This window comes from Nymphalis io, chromosome 9 (genome assembly GCF_905147045.1).
Source record: "Nymphalis io chromosome 9, ilAglIoxx1.1, whole genome shotgun sequence".
NCBI classification, from domain to species: Eukaryota; Metazoa; Arthropoda; class Insecta; order Lepidoptera; family Nymphalidae; genus Nymphalis; species Nymphalis io.
Genome location: NC_065896.1, coordinates 10,377,219 through 10,395,271, shown reverse-complemented (window position 1 = coordinate 10,395,271; position 18,053 = coordinate 10,377,219). Strand labels below are relative to the sequence as shown.

Below are 18,053 nucleotides of genomic sequence, written 5' to 3'. Positions count from 1 at the left end.
GGGTAATAAGAGAAAATTTTCTACGTTTGACGTTTAAATTGTTTATTAAATATGTTATATTTAATAGACAAGTTACAGTTATAAGTGACAGTTATATAGAAAAATTATAATCTATCCAAAAAAACATGCTATTTATTTATTATGATAATAGGTTTTAATATATTTTGATTATGGCTTCCATTTTGTTTAGGTAATTGTCACTTTTTAATCTGTACTAACACATTAATCTCTTTTAATTTTCAATGTTGGTAGCATAAATTCGATTAAATTTCAAAAAATAAGATGGACGTTATAAATTCAATAACACAAATGGAATATTCAATGTATGTATAAAACAACGATATACGAATGAACTCACACAATGGTATAATGTGTATTGCTATATTAAATAATTTTAAATTTAAACATGTAACTGTTGATTCTCCTGTTAAATTCTGTCGATCCGTACTAAACGAAGTTTCCGTAGGAGGGGAGAGCAAGGTTATGAAATCAGCACATGTGACAGGATTACAGGAATGTTCGTCTGATTTTATGATAGTTTTATACTCATTACATTTATGAAGATTTATTTAAATCGGTCCTTAATCAAGTTTTAAAATATAGCACATCAGAAAAGGACGTTCATCTTATATGACTTATTTTGTATTAACCTTTACGAACTAAAAAAAGATGCAGGAATATAATTTAAAAATATATTTAATAAAGTCATAGATAATAAACAAACTTTATTATTATATTTCACCCGCGATGGACAATTTTTAGAATAAATTGCGATTGAAAAAATCACCAACAATAATAATTAACTTATACATAATTCTGAGTAACGCCATAAATTGATATAATGAAAGTTAAATAATCATCAATTCATAAATAATCATTGCAATACGAGTATATGAAACTTTAAACATAATAAAGACCCTGTTTATTAAATATCATTTTTTATCAGTCCTGAATAAAGTAAGCCTAATTGTTTCAATTGATATAAAATGGAAATTTTACATAGGGGTGGTTGACGACATAAGTTCGACTAATATATTTAAACAACGTATGTAATCAATTTCCAAACGAATCATGTAAAATTAACAGTATGGCGGCTATTAGATTGCTTTGAATAAGTAATGAATTTATGAATGCTAGAATCCATAAAAAAACGCTTAACATCGACTTAAAGCACAGTGAGACAGATAATTTATTTAACTAAATTCGCCTTTCCGTAAGCGTAACTAAACAAAAATAATTGTTAAATAATCATCAATTAACTACCAATTACTGGCATACGAGTACATCAAACTTTAAACATAATAAAGACCCCATCTATACCGTTCGTTACCCTCCTGCAATGAGGACGACAAGTGCAATTGTTGCTCACTTAACTTACATAAGTACCGTCCAGTCTGCCTATTGAAAATATTATACAAACGCATTCATATCCATTTAAATGGAATTTGTATAAAGATTCATAAGTATAACCGCACACCGTACGTACTGAACATAACTGTTAAAATCATCTAAAAAACAAGTTTTCTGTTAAAAATTCCTATATTATATTTAACTTTGATGTCCGACGTCAGAAGCTATGTGTAGTGATTCAATCAATCCCCTAAAAAATCCCAAATGCTTGCTGAATAACCAATTATGCTGAATAACTCGCCATATTTTTGTGTTTTAACAACTCCTTACAAACAAATGGAATACTCGGGAATGATGTAAATGACATTGCAAAAAAATTGGGATTTACTAGGAATATTAAACTACACCCAAAAACATTAAACACATATATAAGTACCATATAGTTGATTTGATTAACCCCCGTAAAAGGTGTAAATTGCCAGATTTAAAAAAAAAAAAAACTACACGTGACCCAATTAACGACTGCGAGAGTGTTGGTAATTAAGAAGGGAGCGTAAGAGGCAAGTGCCTAGGCCTATGCGATGGATAAATTGTTTAATCAGATCAAAGCATGAACGGATATTGTAAGGAGTTACGTAACTTTGAACAAAATGTGTGGAATGCAATAGAAACAAAATGTATGTACAATTTAAGCCTACATTATATTATATAATTCAATATACAGATTTCTGTACGCAACTTGCTCGCGTGGAAAATGTATGATAGCATTTTAACCTATTACATATATTATTTATTATTTTAATTTTTTAAATTAAATTATTACTTAAAAAAAAAAAAACTTTTTAATATGCCTATTTCGAGGCTATTATTTTGTTAAACTTTTAAAAAAAAAGAGAAAATGAATATTAATCATATCCGTATGTCGCAAAAGCTTTAAGGTTTCTAGAATTAATCGAATACTTACTAATAATTATTAGATGATAACTTTTAACTAGGCAATAGTTATATAGTAATAAATATCACCTACTATCCGATTTTGAAACTTCTCACTACCCTAATTGGAATACGAACTACCACTTAAAACAGTCGGAAATAGAAATATACCATAAGCACTTAAAATGTCTGCGTTTCTATCTAAGGGCCTTGATGTGAATCGAGCTCGTTTAATAGGACCCTGTCGTTCCAGCGGTGAAAGGGTTCCCATTCGTTGAGACCGCTAAAATGAACCTTTCCCCCGTTAGGTGCAATATTTACTAACTAGTACCGCGTAATGGAAATCATATATCGATCTTTCAACTTTGAACACTATAGAGCTGATGAAATATCTACCAACTATATCTACAAAAAAGTCGATTGTTCTTATTTACTGAAAATAAATTATATTGAGACGAATTCATCGGTCATTAACATAAAACCTTGGTGATATACCGAAAAATGTTAGATAGCAGACATAAGGCGGCATATTGTAATAACCTCCAGACCGATTTCGGTCACGGCGGCCAAAGATTATCCAGTTGGCAGAATATATTATAGTGCACAAGTGTGTGCGCAAACACAGGTGCACTCTATATTCCCTAGTTCTCATAATCCGATGGGACGGCAGTCCGACACGACTGGAAAGAGTTCAGGCGTTTTTAACATAAAACAATTAACAACCGTGAACAAACAACTATCTTTCATGGAGATACTGAATTAAATAGACTAATTTTAAAATCGAACGTCAGAATCATATTCAATATCTGATTGCCATCGCAAGGCTAAAACCTTAATAGAATTATCCTCCTTGCGTAAATCTAACCGTTTCTTCCAAAACGGAAACCAGAAGTTTAATAACCATTTCAAAATCCACATGAATTGAATTAATAACCGAGAAACCTTCCCCGATTCTATAACACGTATCGAAAAACATCAAATGATAGACACAAATGATATACTAATAATGTACTGAATATCAGCATCACTCTCTTAAATAACCAAATATATTATTTCAACACTTGTTGCAGTTTAATCAATCACCCGGGACGTGGGAAACCGGCTACGTCATGATACATGACATGCGAGATTATGCGGGTACGTGATTAAATATCAATGAATATGGCCGCAAGATTTAATCAGTTGTATTCAATTTTTTTTCACAAGCATTTTTGAATTGGCGTATTATATTGTCAAGACAGTTTTTCGTCAACACGTTTAATAAAGGAAATGAAAATTGAGGCTTATATCGAGAAAAGAGGGAGAGAAAATCGATAAGTATCTAGAAATTACTCTTTTAACGTATTTTTATAATCCAAAGGGCTGGCACGACTGGAGAGAGATCAGGGGCGTCACGAACAGCTACGTGTTTACTGAGGCACGCGAACACTGTCAACTTACTAACCCCTAACAGAAAAAAAATATGTAGTCACTCAGTTACTATAATAACAATTTCCAATCTAACTCGAAAGTGAAGTAAAAAGTTTCCCTTCAGTAAAATATGGATTTTCACTAAAACGATTGCAGATAAATCCAACTAATTTCGCGTAAGTTTGTGAGGATGAATGCAGTCAATCCACTTCTTCTTACATCACAACTTTGTTACTCTTTCATGCAAAACTACTGACCCGATGATTTAAATTTGGAATAGAAATGGATTTTATGCTGGCTAAAAACAAGGTACTTAACAGAATAGGCATAGGCAGAAACTATTAAAAGTTATGTCAAAGTAAATAGTATTAGTGCTATTTTGTGAGAACTCACTTCGTCTCTCACTCGTCAATTGTTTAAAACTTACATTTCGATGCGTGTTTCGTTTCGATGGTATTAATTACTATAGATCAATATCATTTACTGACATCTAACGATCGTGCTCTGTAGTGAGTTTCGAGTTTGTTCTTGCAGTTTAGTTATACTGTTGAGGCTGCGTGGTGTAATCCAATTTAAATTTAAAATAAAACGCACAAAGACAGGGAAAGTGTATTTTACAATTCAAAAACTAACCGAGATCGAAATTTCCATAAATTGAATAAACAACGTTTCATTTTTTTATAACGTAACAAAATAAATTTAATTGCTTTGTGTAATAATTTATATAATATTGAAATGATAAATAATTATTTCGAATATTCGTATTTTAAGGAAAGTAAGTACTTAGTAACTAATGAGTTTCCTTGTTTATTTTTAACTTAACAGTATGACAAATCGAAATTTAAGATTCGTCATCAATTTGAATTTTCTTTTTAGAGAAAATTGTATTATTTTATTTTGTTTAATTAAAGCGCATTTTCACGCGCGAATTCAACGCCATGTTTAAAGTTATTATTGACGTCACAAATAAAGTCCATTCATGACGAAGACGCTGTATTTAATAATATAAGAAATTTATTTTATTAAATGTGTCACCGAATATTTTCAATAGGAGACTTATAATACAGTTAATGGGTGTGGATTTATTAAGATTAACAATAATATCTTAGAGTCTAACACCTTATGGATTATTGTATCTAAGACCTGGGCAAACCGAACAAAACAACAGTACTTCGTTGAACGATGACGTCATGTCTTAAAACAATCATGGCGGCTTGATATGTTTATGACTTTCAATAAAAAAAAAAACAATATGATGAAAACTAATTTATAAACTGTTGTATATTTAAAATATGGTGTAACTAAATACTATTAGGAAAATAGTTAATTATCAAGTTTTCCTTGATCATTTCTTTAACCTATAATGGAATGAAACAAAATAACACTACCCAACCTAACGTAGCCGAATTAATCATTTAATTACAAATAAAATAAATAAAATTCAAAAATTATCAGGTAAATATTTGGGAAAATGTTATATATCTTGTTTGCTCCAATTTGTTAATCAGATTATTTAAATACTATCATTACAAATCAAATCTTGAATAAGCTTACAAAGCTTTCCAAGTATTTTATACATGAACATATGTTTCTTTTCTTTGCTTTTACTGGCGCAGACCACCACAAATCGGTTTAAAAATAATTGTTTTGCGGTTAGTCATTCTTTTTAAATATATAGTATAGCGCTTGACTGTTATCACACCTAATGGAAAGTGAGGATACAGTCTAAGGTGGAGCGCGCTTGCCTAGAAGAAGTCTATTCACTCTTGACTTGAAGGTACCCATATTGTAGGTAGTGGAAAAATAGAGGTCGGGAGAATATTCCAGACCTTAGCGGTGCGTATCAGAAACGAGGAAGCAAATCGTGTCTTAGATACATAAAACTACGTACGGGTGCAGATCTTTACGATGCGCAGTTCTGTGGTATAAAGGTGACGGGGGAACCAAATTAAATAGTTAAGGTCACGGTTGAATTACGTTTATATCCTCTGAGTATACATTTTTGTAGACGTCTTACATTATGAAAGATAAGTCTACAATAGGCTTACAATTAGCGGATGATCATTTTGAGCTTCGTATTCAATCTAACCTGCGGAAAAGTTCTGATAATTGTGACGTGTAAAAAGTTAACGTCGAATTTCAATTAATATAAAAAAATAAGTGCTTAATCCATTCAAATTGGCTCAAATAATAATTCCATACTCAATAGTTAAATGTTTCAAATATTTTTATTGATATGTCAATTGTCCGATTGCCAAACGCACAACCTTATTAGTGAGTGTACGAAATTTCGCAAGATGCATTGTTGGGCGTGATTAAAATTATCCATGTGTTAATATTTAATTTTACACATGGCAACTCAGCCGCTAATAAACTCACAGTACCAGCTACCAGGACACTTTCTTTCACGTGCATACCATCGACTTTCCAAGCACATGTCGTAAGTTTCTATATTTGGCCAACATTAACTTGAATGTTAGAAAGGTTGGATTTCTAACGACGCTTGTAAATGCGGAATACAACCATAATTTGTATAACAGACTAAAAAACTATAAAATTACAAAAAAACAATTTATACGTAAATAGCAAACAAGCTTACTTACTATTCACACAATATATATAAAAGAATAAATATATATGTTTTATTTTTTTTCAGCCTTTTGCCGTCCATTGCTGGACGAAAGCCTCCCCCATAGAACGCCAACCATCCCGATCTTGGGCAGTCCGCATCCATCCCGAACCTGCCACCTTTTTTAAATCATCGGCCCATCTTGTCACAGGGCGTCCTACACTACGTTTGCCTAAGCGTGGTCTCCACTCTAACACGTGTCGGCTCCATCGGCCATCAATGCGCCTGGAGACATGACCAGCCCACTTCCACTTCAGCGAGCTAATTCTACGCGCGATGTCGGTGACTTTAGTTCTCTGGCGAATGTCCTCATTTCGGATTCTATCTGCCAGAGAAACCCCAAGCATCGCGCGTTCCATTGCTCGCTAAGCGACCCTAAATTTGTAGACCAGTCCTACGGTAAGTGTCCACGTTTCGGCACCGTAAGTCATTATAGGTAGGACGCACTGATTGAAGACCCTGGTCTTAAGCGACTGTGGGATCGACGATTCAAAAATATGACGATATTTCTGTTCATCATTATCATTATTAAAATGTAATGCTAATTGACGCTATACTTTGGTCTGTTATCGTGCAAACGCTCGCGAAGGTTTCTGGCACGGTACCATTAAACGTACAAGGTGGCGCGCAAGTCGGGTTTGATAAATTTATTCAGAAAAATAAGAAGCATTGGTTTGTTTTGCATGTTAGTCATTGCTAGTTGTTTACATATTGCAGAAGTCTATAATTTGACATACGAGACATCCATTGCGTAATCGCGTTTTTGTTTTCAATTCAGTCGAAGAATTTGAATTCTAGTAACGTTAGCGAAATTATATCGGATCGAGAGTATGTTACGAATTGCAAACACAAGTCGGGCCTTCTCTTACGCTGTAATCATTGAAGATGCGTAACACGATTTTAACTTCAGCCGACATTTAAACTGTTATCAAAAATAAAGAAGATAAAGCGCTTGGTTGAAATAATTCATCTGTTAAAAATATTTTTGTTAAACTAAACTAATATGTTAACATCCAACACTTTAGATGCAACTAGCTATTCCCCATGACTCCATGTGTTTCCCATTTATTCATTATTAATATATCAATTCAATCAAGCTTATCAGGATAGCTACCAGGCTACCTCACATTCAACAAATCAAAACTCATTAATCAATTCCATTATGATAGGTCAAATGTTTACATTGTAATATGGTAACAATGGAGAGTTCCTTTCGCATTTATAAGGTTGCTCTGATATACATAATAGCTAATATATGTGTGTCATGCAAAATGTAATATGGTCTATTAAAAAAAAAAATATATATATATATATATATATATATATATATATGTTATTTGAAATTAGTATAATTTAGTAAAACATACATAATATGTTGTATTAGAAATACATTTGAATAATAAAAAACGTACAATCAATTTATTGATTAGACTCATTAAGCAGATTGACTCCCAAATTTTTTTTTTGGACTAAGTTCCAGATCTAATAAACATGTCACTATACTAAATTCCAAATGTCATAGAACGACCTTGCAGAACCAAGGAGAATACATGATACAAAAATAACGTTTATTTGTGTATTCACTGCCAGTAACCTATTCATAAAGTTGAGGCCATGATTTAATCAATTATATAAATTTACCGTTCTATGTTAGCCGTTTATTTTAAAACTCAGCAACTGCGAAATATTTGCAAAAGAATAGTTTCCACATATTTCTTGCAAATTATTACACTAAGACCTTGGTCTATTTGTTTATATCTGTTGAAGCATGAAGTAATTTTTGTATCTTAGTTTCTGAATAAAAAAAACATTTAATGAAAACATTTTCATAAAAAAAATTAATGAGAGCTTGATTTTCTAAAAACATAGCCATTTTAATTAATTATAGACACTTGTATGAATAGTAATTAAATAACAAATACAATATTGATGGCTAACTGGGTATTGCCAGTTCTTATTGATGTTACCATAAAAGTAATTATTTAATATTCTTTATAATCATATTTAGCCCACAACCAATTAAATAGATTATGTTGATATCAGCCATAATTTATTACACATTTATTGTTCCATAGAATTGTGGTTTGGTGATGTTAGAATTTCAATCTAAATTTTATTCCAATATATTATTCCATTGCCAAAATCAATTATGTTAATTTGTTTAACATTACATATAGTGGTTTTTATATGCTGTGTAATATTTGTATGTTTAAATGAATTTGCCACTAGAAATAGGAACAAGTTTTATGTAATATTTAAAAAAAATAGTCCCAAGTAATTTCAAAGAAAAACAACACTTCTCATTTATTAAAATAAAATGTATTAATATCCTTGGTTTAAGCTTTTGTTAATCCCATGATATTTACATATACAAATCTGAAAATTATTCTTCATTATCCATCATGTTATTTGTATTCATAGACTTCATACAAATATTTTATTTTTCTAAAGATGACTCAAGGTGAGCTTAAAAGGCCAGTGACATGAAGACACCGGGGTGAATGCAAATTATTCTATTTCCTCTCTTACACTATGGCAAAACATATGTAGATTTCAACTCCCAGTATAAAATGACTTGTTTTTTTTTATATGAAGCAAAGATTTAAGTTAAATTTTATTTATAGTTTTTCTTTAGTAAATTTAAATATAACTTTGTAAATTATTTTAGTATTTTTATGATTGTGAGAATAGTAAAAAAAAATGTCTGTGTATGTATGTTTGCTAAGTACTAGTTATAAATATTAAAATAATTATATCATATGTATGTCATGACAATTAAAAAAAAACACATAATTATGTGTTTCATTTTGATTTAAATGTCATTTTAAGGAGAAAAGACTGAATATGTATCAACAAAGCTATAATATTTTTTTACTACAGTTATAATAACTTCATCAAAAAATGATAACATTAATTTGCAGTTTTAATAAATATAAAAGAGCTTATGTAAGATTCTAGATTACTGATAAGACAAGTTGTTTATTACAAAACTATACATTACATTGAAATATATTCTAGATTTATGTCATTTAACTTAGACATAATAAAAATATTTTATATTTCCATTTTTAACGATAATGGTCAAGAGTTTGATAAACACATGTGTTATCGCGACCGTTCGGTTACAGCACTGGATGCGGCACAAATGACTGTTTCATAAAATGACGTCAGATAGTTTACGATAATAAGTGTATTACAAAGGTACTTGAACTATATCAATTGCAATTAAAATAAAATCAGACTCACCCGTCACCTACAACGACACACTTGATCGCTTGCATTTCTGTGGTTCAGTATTCCGTTCTCACTAAAACAACGGACGATTATCACAGCGAAGGCCTCCGATCCAATCTCGAATGGTTACCACTGCACTTAAACCACCTCTAATTGCAATCAATACACTTCGGCATTACAATCAACACTCGCATAAATGAACAGCACAGTTTTTAGATAACGAAATTAATTTCATATCTCACTTTCAGCGATTGAGAAACGATTTACAAATCAGAACACGGAACAGACGTTCTGCCGATAGCGATTACGTTACGTTCAGCGCTCAGCAGGCAGCAACTTACGTCTCATTTGGTAGTGGTAGCAATCAGTGTTGCCATATTAAAATATGAAGGTTCCTTTCTAAAATATATTACCTAACGTACAAAATGAAATCTGTTTTAGATGTAGATATGAATCGGCTAAAGATTTTTATAGGAATTATACAGAGAGAACATGATTGCCATATATTAGTTATAAGCACAATAATTATGCAGTGTTAAATTTACATATTAATTTTGTATAATGAAGATGTAATGTACCTTGTAGCAGCCACATAACTTGTCGTTTCCCAGATAATAAAAATGATGCTCTTTTTATTTATCGCAATTGAAAACAAATGTATCATGAGACTAAATTAGAATTGAGTTCTCTACATTATTTATATCTTTTGATATATGTAGGATTAAACTGATTTTTTGAATCAAATTTGGAATTTTTCATTTAATGACAATTTTAGGCTTGTTTTAATGTTTTTTGTATTTTATTTAAAATATCTTTTTAATTTAAAATAGATAATAATAAAAACCGTTATTTAACGATTTTGTACTTCACTAAGGCACGTTTTTGCGCGTTATATTTTCTTTTATCTATGGATTAAATGGCATGGCTACTGCGATAGATTGTGTTGCGCGGTATTGCGTGATCCAATTAATGGTTTTTTGTTTAATATGGCTAAAGGTGATAAAGAGTTAGAAAAACCAATCGTGAACAATGAGTTACCGAATCCTGAATGTCGTAGTACAGACAATGAAGACTCGGAGTCTACACAGGATCAACCTTTGGATATCGGAGAGCATTATTTAGTGCGGCGTTCCGATGAGTCATGGCACCCGGCTGAGATTATACAGACGCGGTATAATGCTTCGGAATCTTGTTATGAATATTATGTTCATTATGTGGGATACGATCGTCGACTCGATGAGTGGGTATCCCGGCATCGGGTTATGTCTGATAGATTTGACGTTTGTGAAAATTCTAATAACAACATAAACTCCGATCATTTACTTACCGACAAGTCCGGTCGAAAAATAACACGCAATCAGAAACGTAAACATGATGAGATTAATCATGTACAAAAGTCCTACGCGGAAATGGATCCAACGACAGCGGCATTGGAAAAGGAACACGAAGCGATCACTAAAGTCAAATACATCGATAGGATACAGATCGGTAAATACGAAATAGACACTTGGTACTTCAGTCCTTACCCCGACGAGTATGGTAAACAGTCTAAATTATGGATTTGTGAGTATTGTCTTAAATATATGCGAATGGAAAAAACATACAGATATCACTTGAGCGAATGTACCGCAAGGCAACCGCAAGGGGGCGAAATATATCGAAAGGGAACAATCGCTATTTTCGAGGCTGACGGCAAAGTACATAAAACCTACTGTCAGAATCTATGTTTATTGGCGAAATTATTCCTTGACCATAAAACCCTTTATTTCGATATAGAACAGTTCCTCTTCTATATTCTATGTGAAGTTGACAAACATGGAGCACATCTTGTGGGCTATTTTTCTAAAGAAAAAGATTCACCTGAGGGTAACAATGTTGCATGTATTTTGACACTTCCTCCATACCAGAGGCAAGGGTATGGAAAGCTGCTGATTGCATTTAGTTATGAACTTTCAAGGTTGGAGCAAGTGGTTGGTAGTCCAGAAAAACCTCTGTCGGATTTGGGTAAGCTCAGTTACAGATCATACTGGTCTTATGTACTTCTAGAAGTCCTTAGTGCAAGTCGTGGCACGTTAAGCATCAAAGATCTAAGCCAGATGACCGGCATATCTCAGACGGATATTATATCCACCTTACAATCAATGAATATGGTGAAATATTGGAAGGGACAGCATGTTATTTGTGTAACGCCCAAGATTGTTGCTGAACAATTAGCTAGTTCACATTTTAAGAAGCCTCGACTATCAGTAGACCCTTCAGCATTAAGATGGACACCACCTAATAAGCAAGGGCACTCTGCAAAAGCTAAGAAATAGTATAGGCTTACAGGCAGGGCTTAGAGAATGTTTAATACACCATTCACCAAAGGATTTTCTCTAAGTGAAAGCCTGCTGCTAACTTTTGTCTTCATGTGATCAGACCTATGTTTTTTATGAGTATATATATTAAGTGTAACAGTAGATTAAACAGTGGCATTTGTTGTTAATGTTATAATTGATCTTATCATATTGTTAGATTCCACAGTAAACAAAATGGTTTTCCAGTTGAATAGTATTACTTATAAATTAAATTTTATGTAAAATTGATGTTAAATAATTAATTAAATCACAGACATAGTCACTATCCATTATAATAAAACTAAAAAAATAATAATACTGAAATAAAAATTAATTTATATTAAATCACACAAATATTTCAATGTAGTTTTATGATTATCAAAAAAAAAAATTTCTTTACGACTTTTATCATAGAATATTTTTTAATAATTAACTACACAAAATTGTATACTTCATTATGAGTTGACTTGCTAGTAAAGAATAATTGTCGTAAAAAAATTCTAAAAAAATACAAGTTTATATTTAATGTTTGCTACCTTTCTAATTATTTCTTTTTGAATATAGTTTAGATTTTTTTGAAGTAATGAACATGTTATCATTGTCATTATTATATTAATCATCTTTAAGAAAATCTGTGTACATTTTGAGATCTGGTATATAGTCATTCAGTTCCTTTGTCTAATTTTGAAAGTGATATTATTTTTAAGTTTGAATTAGGTTTCTTATTTAGTGTTCTTAGTTTCGTATGTTTTATGTAAAATAAATGTAATCTTAAGTTTCAATTGTATATACTTATTTTGTAAGTTTAATTGATAAAAAAAAATGTGTATGATCTTTTTGTTTTAAGCGCAAGACTAAAGTATTAATATACTGACATTTGTATCGTTTGTGAACAAATTTATATTTGATTTCACAAGTAAGAGATATTTTTAATATAACATTAAAAAAAAAGATGATCATAGAAATGTAATTTATAATTGTAGTTCAAGTTGTTTTTGTACATTATTTTGGTAAATTCTTTTTCAGTATTGCTAATAGCTATTTAGATTATTTACTGAATTGGTTTCTAAATGATAAGAACAAAAATCTGTCCTGTCTATAATTATCAACTAATTTAGCAGTTAAATCATTATAGGATAGCTTAATTACATTTATGTGATTATTTTGTAAATGATCATCTTATTAACAATTTGACCTTTGTCAGATTGAGAAACGAAAGATCTTCCCATTGTAATATAAGATTCTGTGAATCATCCCGTTTTCACTATTTATTTGTGATAATCCATTAGTTTTAAGAGAAAAATGTCATTCAAAAATAAATCTGGAACAGAACTTGATTGTTTTATTTTTAATTATTTCCCTAATATTTTATACGCGTTGTTTAAGGCTTTTTATTAATATACTGGTTTGAAAGAGACAGGTAAACAAGGCAAGCTCCCATTTGGGCCTTGAATGGGTTAATCATTATAGCTAAAGGAAAACCAACTTAATTCACTGCACTTTCGAAAATGTTAGATGTGAGATTTTCAAACATTAGTTAAGTCAAAAACTTTATTGCCATTCGATTTTGTTTCCAAGGTTTTCTTAAGGTTAGTGTAGGTACTGAAATGTCAGTAAACAATTCTCATACATTTTCAATATATACAGGGTTACAGGGTAATATGTCACGATCCTTTTAAAGGGTTATAGTTCAGGACAATAGCTATCAAATGACCCCCAAAATGCTTATGCAAAAGTGTATCGTTTTCGAGTTATTAATTTTTTAATATTTTTTTTATTTAAAGGATGTTTAAGATTCTAAAATTCAATAAAAAAAAAATCAACGTATTTTCCCTATTTTTTTTTTGTATTTCTTGCTAGGGTACATCCTAGTTAATAATAACAAGTTATAAAACAAAAACAATCTTCAAGCATTTTTAAATTACAGATCCAAAACTGTACAACTTTTCGATTTTTAATTTTGATTCTTTAAGTTACTCGCAATTTTTTTGTAAAAATCACTATGGCTCTTATCGTGCGGATCATTTTAAAAACATCTGCGTTTCCTTAGCTATCCATCGGTACATAAAAAGTACAGTAACAATCATAAACTCAGGAGAAAATTAGATAACAAAGAGACCAGGTAGGAAATTCTAAGAAATGCTATTGTTAAGAAATTAAATCTGGATCAAAGACAAAAGGACCTCAATGCAAAGTAGTTAAAGATTATTTTTAATAGGGGTAATAGGTAAAAAAGGAGAGATAAACCAGAGCTGTCATTGCAATTTTGAATTTAAATCAAAAACAAAATACTTAGGGTCCGTTCACACAGACCGGCTCGGAGAGCATCGGCCTGCTTTTTTCTTTTCACACAGACCGGGTCGTATACGCTTGGAATTGGCCGGAGCGGAGCCGCCAACTATTTCACATCGACCGGCTGGAAGAGATCTGAAAGCGGGTGCGAGCGAGAAAGAGCACGCAAGCGGAGCCGGTCGGCTCCTTTTATTACTTCACACGAAGCGCGTTCAGGCATTTTTAATGACAAAAAAGGTGCAAATGCAAAAATAAACTTTACTACAATCACTCAAAACACTGTTTCCAACGTGATAAAAATCTGCTCTCCTCTCCGAGCCGGTCTGTGTGAACGGACCCTTAATCTTTTTAGTTACTCCATACTTTCGAAATTACACTGTTTATTATTCATAATTCGTGTTCAAAATGAGATCCCCTATTTCGTATACTAATACGCATTCTTTTTCTTAATTCACTTTTTACTACAACACTACTCAAGCTATGTCGAATAGAATTTGCAGCATTCATTATTCTTGTTTTGAGTTCTTCAATTGTTTGTACTGGTGAAACATCATAAACCAGGCTTTTCATATGCCCCCAGACATAATAGTCCATCGGAGTCAAATCTGGACTTCTCGCTGGCCATGGGATTGGTCCTCCTCTGCCAATCCATCTATTACGATAATTGCTGTCTAGCCACTGGCTTACGGACATTCGAAAGTGTGCGGGGCAACCATCATGCTGGAATATCATTCTCTGCCTAAGTTTCAGCGAAACATTTTCGAGTAACTCATGCAGGATTTCTCTAAGCAAGCTTTCATAACTTTCACCATTTAAGTTATCAGGTAGGAAATGTGGCCCAATAAGATTATCATTGATAATCCCCATCCAGACGTTTACCGAGAAACGTCTTTGGGAACCGCTTAATCGCTTTTTGTGAGGGTTTCCCTGTTCTTTTTGAGACCAATATCGAGTCAACAGATTGTCTCCTTTGCACGCGACCAGTTTCTCTAATTCGACGATACACACCAATAAAGACACTATTGTCAGGTGTCCGGCGATCCGGAAATCGACGATTATACTCACGACGAGCAGCTGCGGCGTCACCGTTACAATATCCATAGCAAAATAAGATGTCAGCGTATTCCTCATTAGAGTACGGACGACGAGAAGAATTTTGTTCTGCAGCCATAATAGTCCTTTTTACGCGCCAAGTTATCATAAACACAAATCACAAATTCCTTTTAGCTAGCCGAGTCACGAAGTTGTAAGAAACAGAGTCCAGTAAACGAAGCGGTTTTTTTCAAAAATTTAAGAGACCAATATTCACTAAAGCGCGTCCACACTATACGAGCAGTGCAAGTACAGTGAGTATTATGTACCCCGACAAGGTTTTATTACTCTTATTCCTAAAAGAAATGAGATAAAAGGAAATTAGAAAAAATGACGGTAAATTCAAAGGAATTGATAATAGTATTCCACAAACAGCTCTGGTTTATCTCTCCTTTTTTACCTATTACCCCTATTAAAAATAATCTTTAACTACTTTGCATTGAGGTCCTTTTGTCTTTGATCCAGATTTAATTTCTTAACAATAGCATTTCTTAGAATTTCCTACCTGGTCTCTTTGTTATCTAATTTTCTCCTGAGTTTATGAATGTTACTGTACTTTTTATGTACCGATGGATAGCTAAGGAAACGCAGATGTTTTTAAAATGATCCGCACGATAAGAGCCATAGTGATTTTTACAAAAAAATTGCGAGTAACTTAAAGAATCAAAATTAAAAATCGAAAAGTTGTACAGTTTTGGATCTGTAATTTAAAAATGCTTGAAGATTGTTTTTGTTTTATAACTGGTTATTATTAACTAGGATGTACCCTAGCAAGAAATACAAAAAAAAATAGGGAAAATACGTTGATTTTTTTTTATTGAATTTTAGAATCTTAAACATACTTTAAATAAAAAAAATATTAAAAAATTAATAACTCGAAAACGATACACTTTTGCATAAGCATTTTGGGGGTCATTTGATAGCTATTGTCCTGAACTATAACCCTTTAAAAGGATCGTGACATATTACCCTGTAACCCTGTATAATACAAATACCAGCCGAGGCGAGGACACGATGACACTAGATGCCGGTCACTTACTCTACTTTCGAGAAGGACACCGACCATCCCAAGGTGGCGTCGGTTTTTTGATCCACAAGTCACTCAGAAGCAAGGTCGTGGAGGTTGGCAATGTGTCGGCGAGGGTGGCATACCTTGTCTTAAAGATAACCGTGAGGTATGCCTTGAAGGTTATACAAGTGTATGCCCCAACGTCTACATACACTGACGAAGAGGTCGAAGCCATGTACGAAGACATAGTGAAAGCTATGTCTCGTACCAGTACCTCCTACACAATTGTTATGGTGACTACAATGCCAAAGTGGGAGTACAAGAAGATGGTGAATCGAGGGTAAGAAAATTCGGCTATGGGCGCAGAAATTATCGGGGGCAAATGCTGGTAAACTTCCTCGAGGCTCAGGGATTATTTCTGATGAATTCATTTTTCCAGAAAAAGCCAAAGGAAGTTAACCTGGCGAAGCTCCGATAACATAGCGATGAATGAGATCGACTTCATTTTATCCAATAAGAGCTAAATATTCAAGGATGTCTCCGTGATCAACAGGGTAAACACTGGAAGTGACCACCGCCTGGTAAGAGGCACCCTGAATGTTAACACTAAAATTGAACGATCCCGGTTAATGAAGTCGACTCTTAGACTCTGCCTCAGGTCGAAGCTGGTTGCGAAAGCTTTTAGCTGGAACTACAAAACCGATTTGCCATATTGGAAACCAGGCAGGGCATTGACGACGCCACCAATAGTCTGGTGCGTGTCATCCGCGAGGTAGGCCAAAATTACTTTCGACAAGAGCAATGGACGTAAGTCGAAGCTCTCAGGCGAGACTCTGAACGAGATGACGAGGAGATGAGAACAGCAGAACATGACGCCATCTGAGTGTCAGGCACTTAACAGGAAGGTTAAAAAACTAATAAGACGTGACACAAGACAAGCGAATACCCGGAATATTGAAGATGTTATTGCACTCAATAGGAGCTCAAAGGTTCTTGCAAAGTCACAGTCTTGTCACCTGACACAACTCAGAACCATACAAGGCACAACCGTCACCTCAAAACCAGAGATTCTAGCTGAAGTCGAAAAGTACTATGGCGATTTATACTCATCACGAGTACCTCCACCTGACTCCCACAGTGCGGATGACCCACGAGCCAGACTAACACGCCACCTGTCAGACGATCTTCCCGACATCGATTTGGGCGAGATTAGGATTGCTCTCGGGCAACTTGGTAACAACAAGGCTCCAGAAGATGACGGAATTACCTCAGAGCTTCTCAAAGCAGGAGGCACACCAGTTCTGAGAGAGCTGGCGAACATCTTTAATTCCGTCCTCCACAATGGTATAACACCGAAGACATGGAGCAGAAGTGTGGTGGTGCTGTTTTTCAAGAAGGGCGATAAAGCTCTCCTGAAAAACTACCGCCCTATTTCACTTTTAAGCCATGTTTACAAATTGTTTTCAAGGGTAATCACGAATCGTCTTGCCCGATAATTCGATGACTTGCAACCCGTGGAACAGGCTGGGTTTCAAAAAGGCTTCAGTACCCTAGACCACATACACACACTCAGGCGAATAATACAGAAGACCGAGGAATATAATCAGCCTCTATGCCTAGCGTTTGTGGACTACGAAATAATCTTCGATACCATCTAGACCTGGGCTGTTCTGGAATCCATGCAGAGATGCCTAATTGACTGTCGGTATGTCCAGGTGGTGAAGTGTTTGTACGAAGCCGCAACCATGACCGTCCAAGTACAAGTTCA

General features: G+C 33.3%; 3 protein-coding genes across 3 annotated transcripts in view; 1 reads left to right on the top strand and 2 right to left on the bottom strand.

The window, feature by feature from the left end:
• LOC126770663 (ras-related protein Rac1) overlaps positions 1 to 9,896 on the bottom strand; it is a 43,676-nt gene extending 33,780 nt beyond the window's left edge. The window contains exon 1 of the mRNA XM_050490172.1: positions 9,569 to 9,896. Within this exon, the coding sequence (XP_050346129.1) occupies positions 9,569 to 9,603 (35 nt within the window). The 5' untranslated portion in view covers positions 9,604 to 9,896. The remainder of the gene's footprint in view (positions 1 to 9,568) is intronic.
• Positions 1 to 18,053, bottom strand: part of LOC126770646 (synaptogyrin) — a 55,411-nt gene that overhangs the window by 18,117 nt on the left and 19,241 nt on the right. The window lies entirely within an intron of this gene.
• On the top strand, positions 10,477 to 13,224 carry LOC126770572 (histone acetyltransferase KAT8). The gene has a single exon (XM_050490032.1). It carries the CDS (start codon positions 10,543 to 10,545, stop codon positions 11,869 to 11,871), a length of 1,329 nt encoding a protein of 442 aa, XP_050345989.1. The 5' UTR covers positions 10,477 to 10,542; the 3' UTR covers positions 11,872 to 13,224.

Coding starts and splice junctions, on each gene's coding strand:
- LOC126770572 (XM_050490032.1), top strand. CDS start 10,543: ATGGCTAAAGGTGATAAAGAGTTAGAAAAACCAATCGTGAACAATGAG.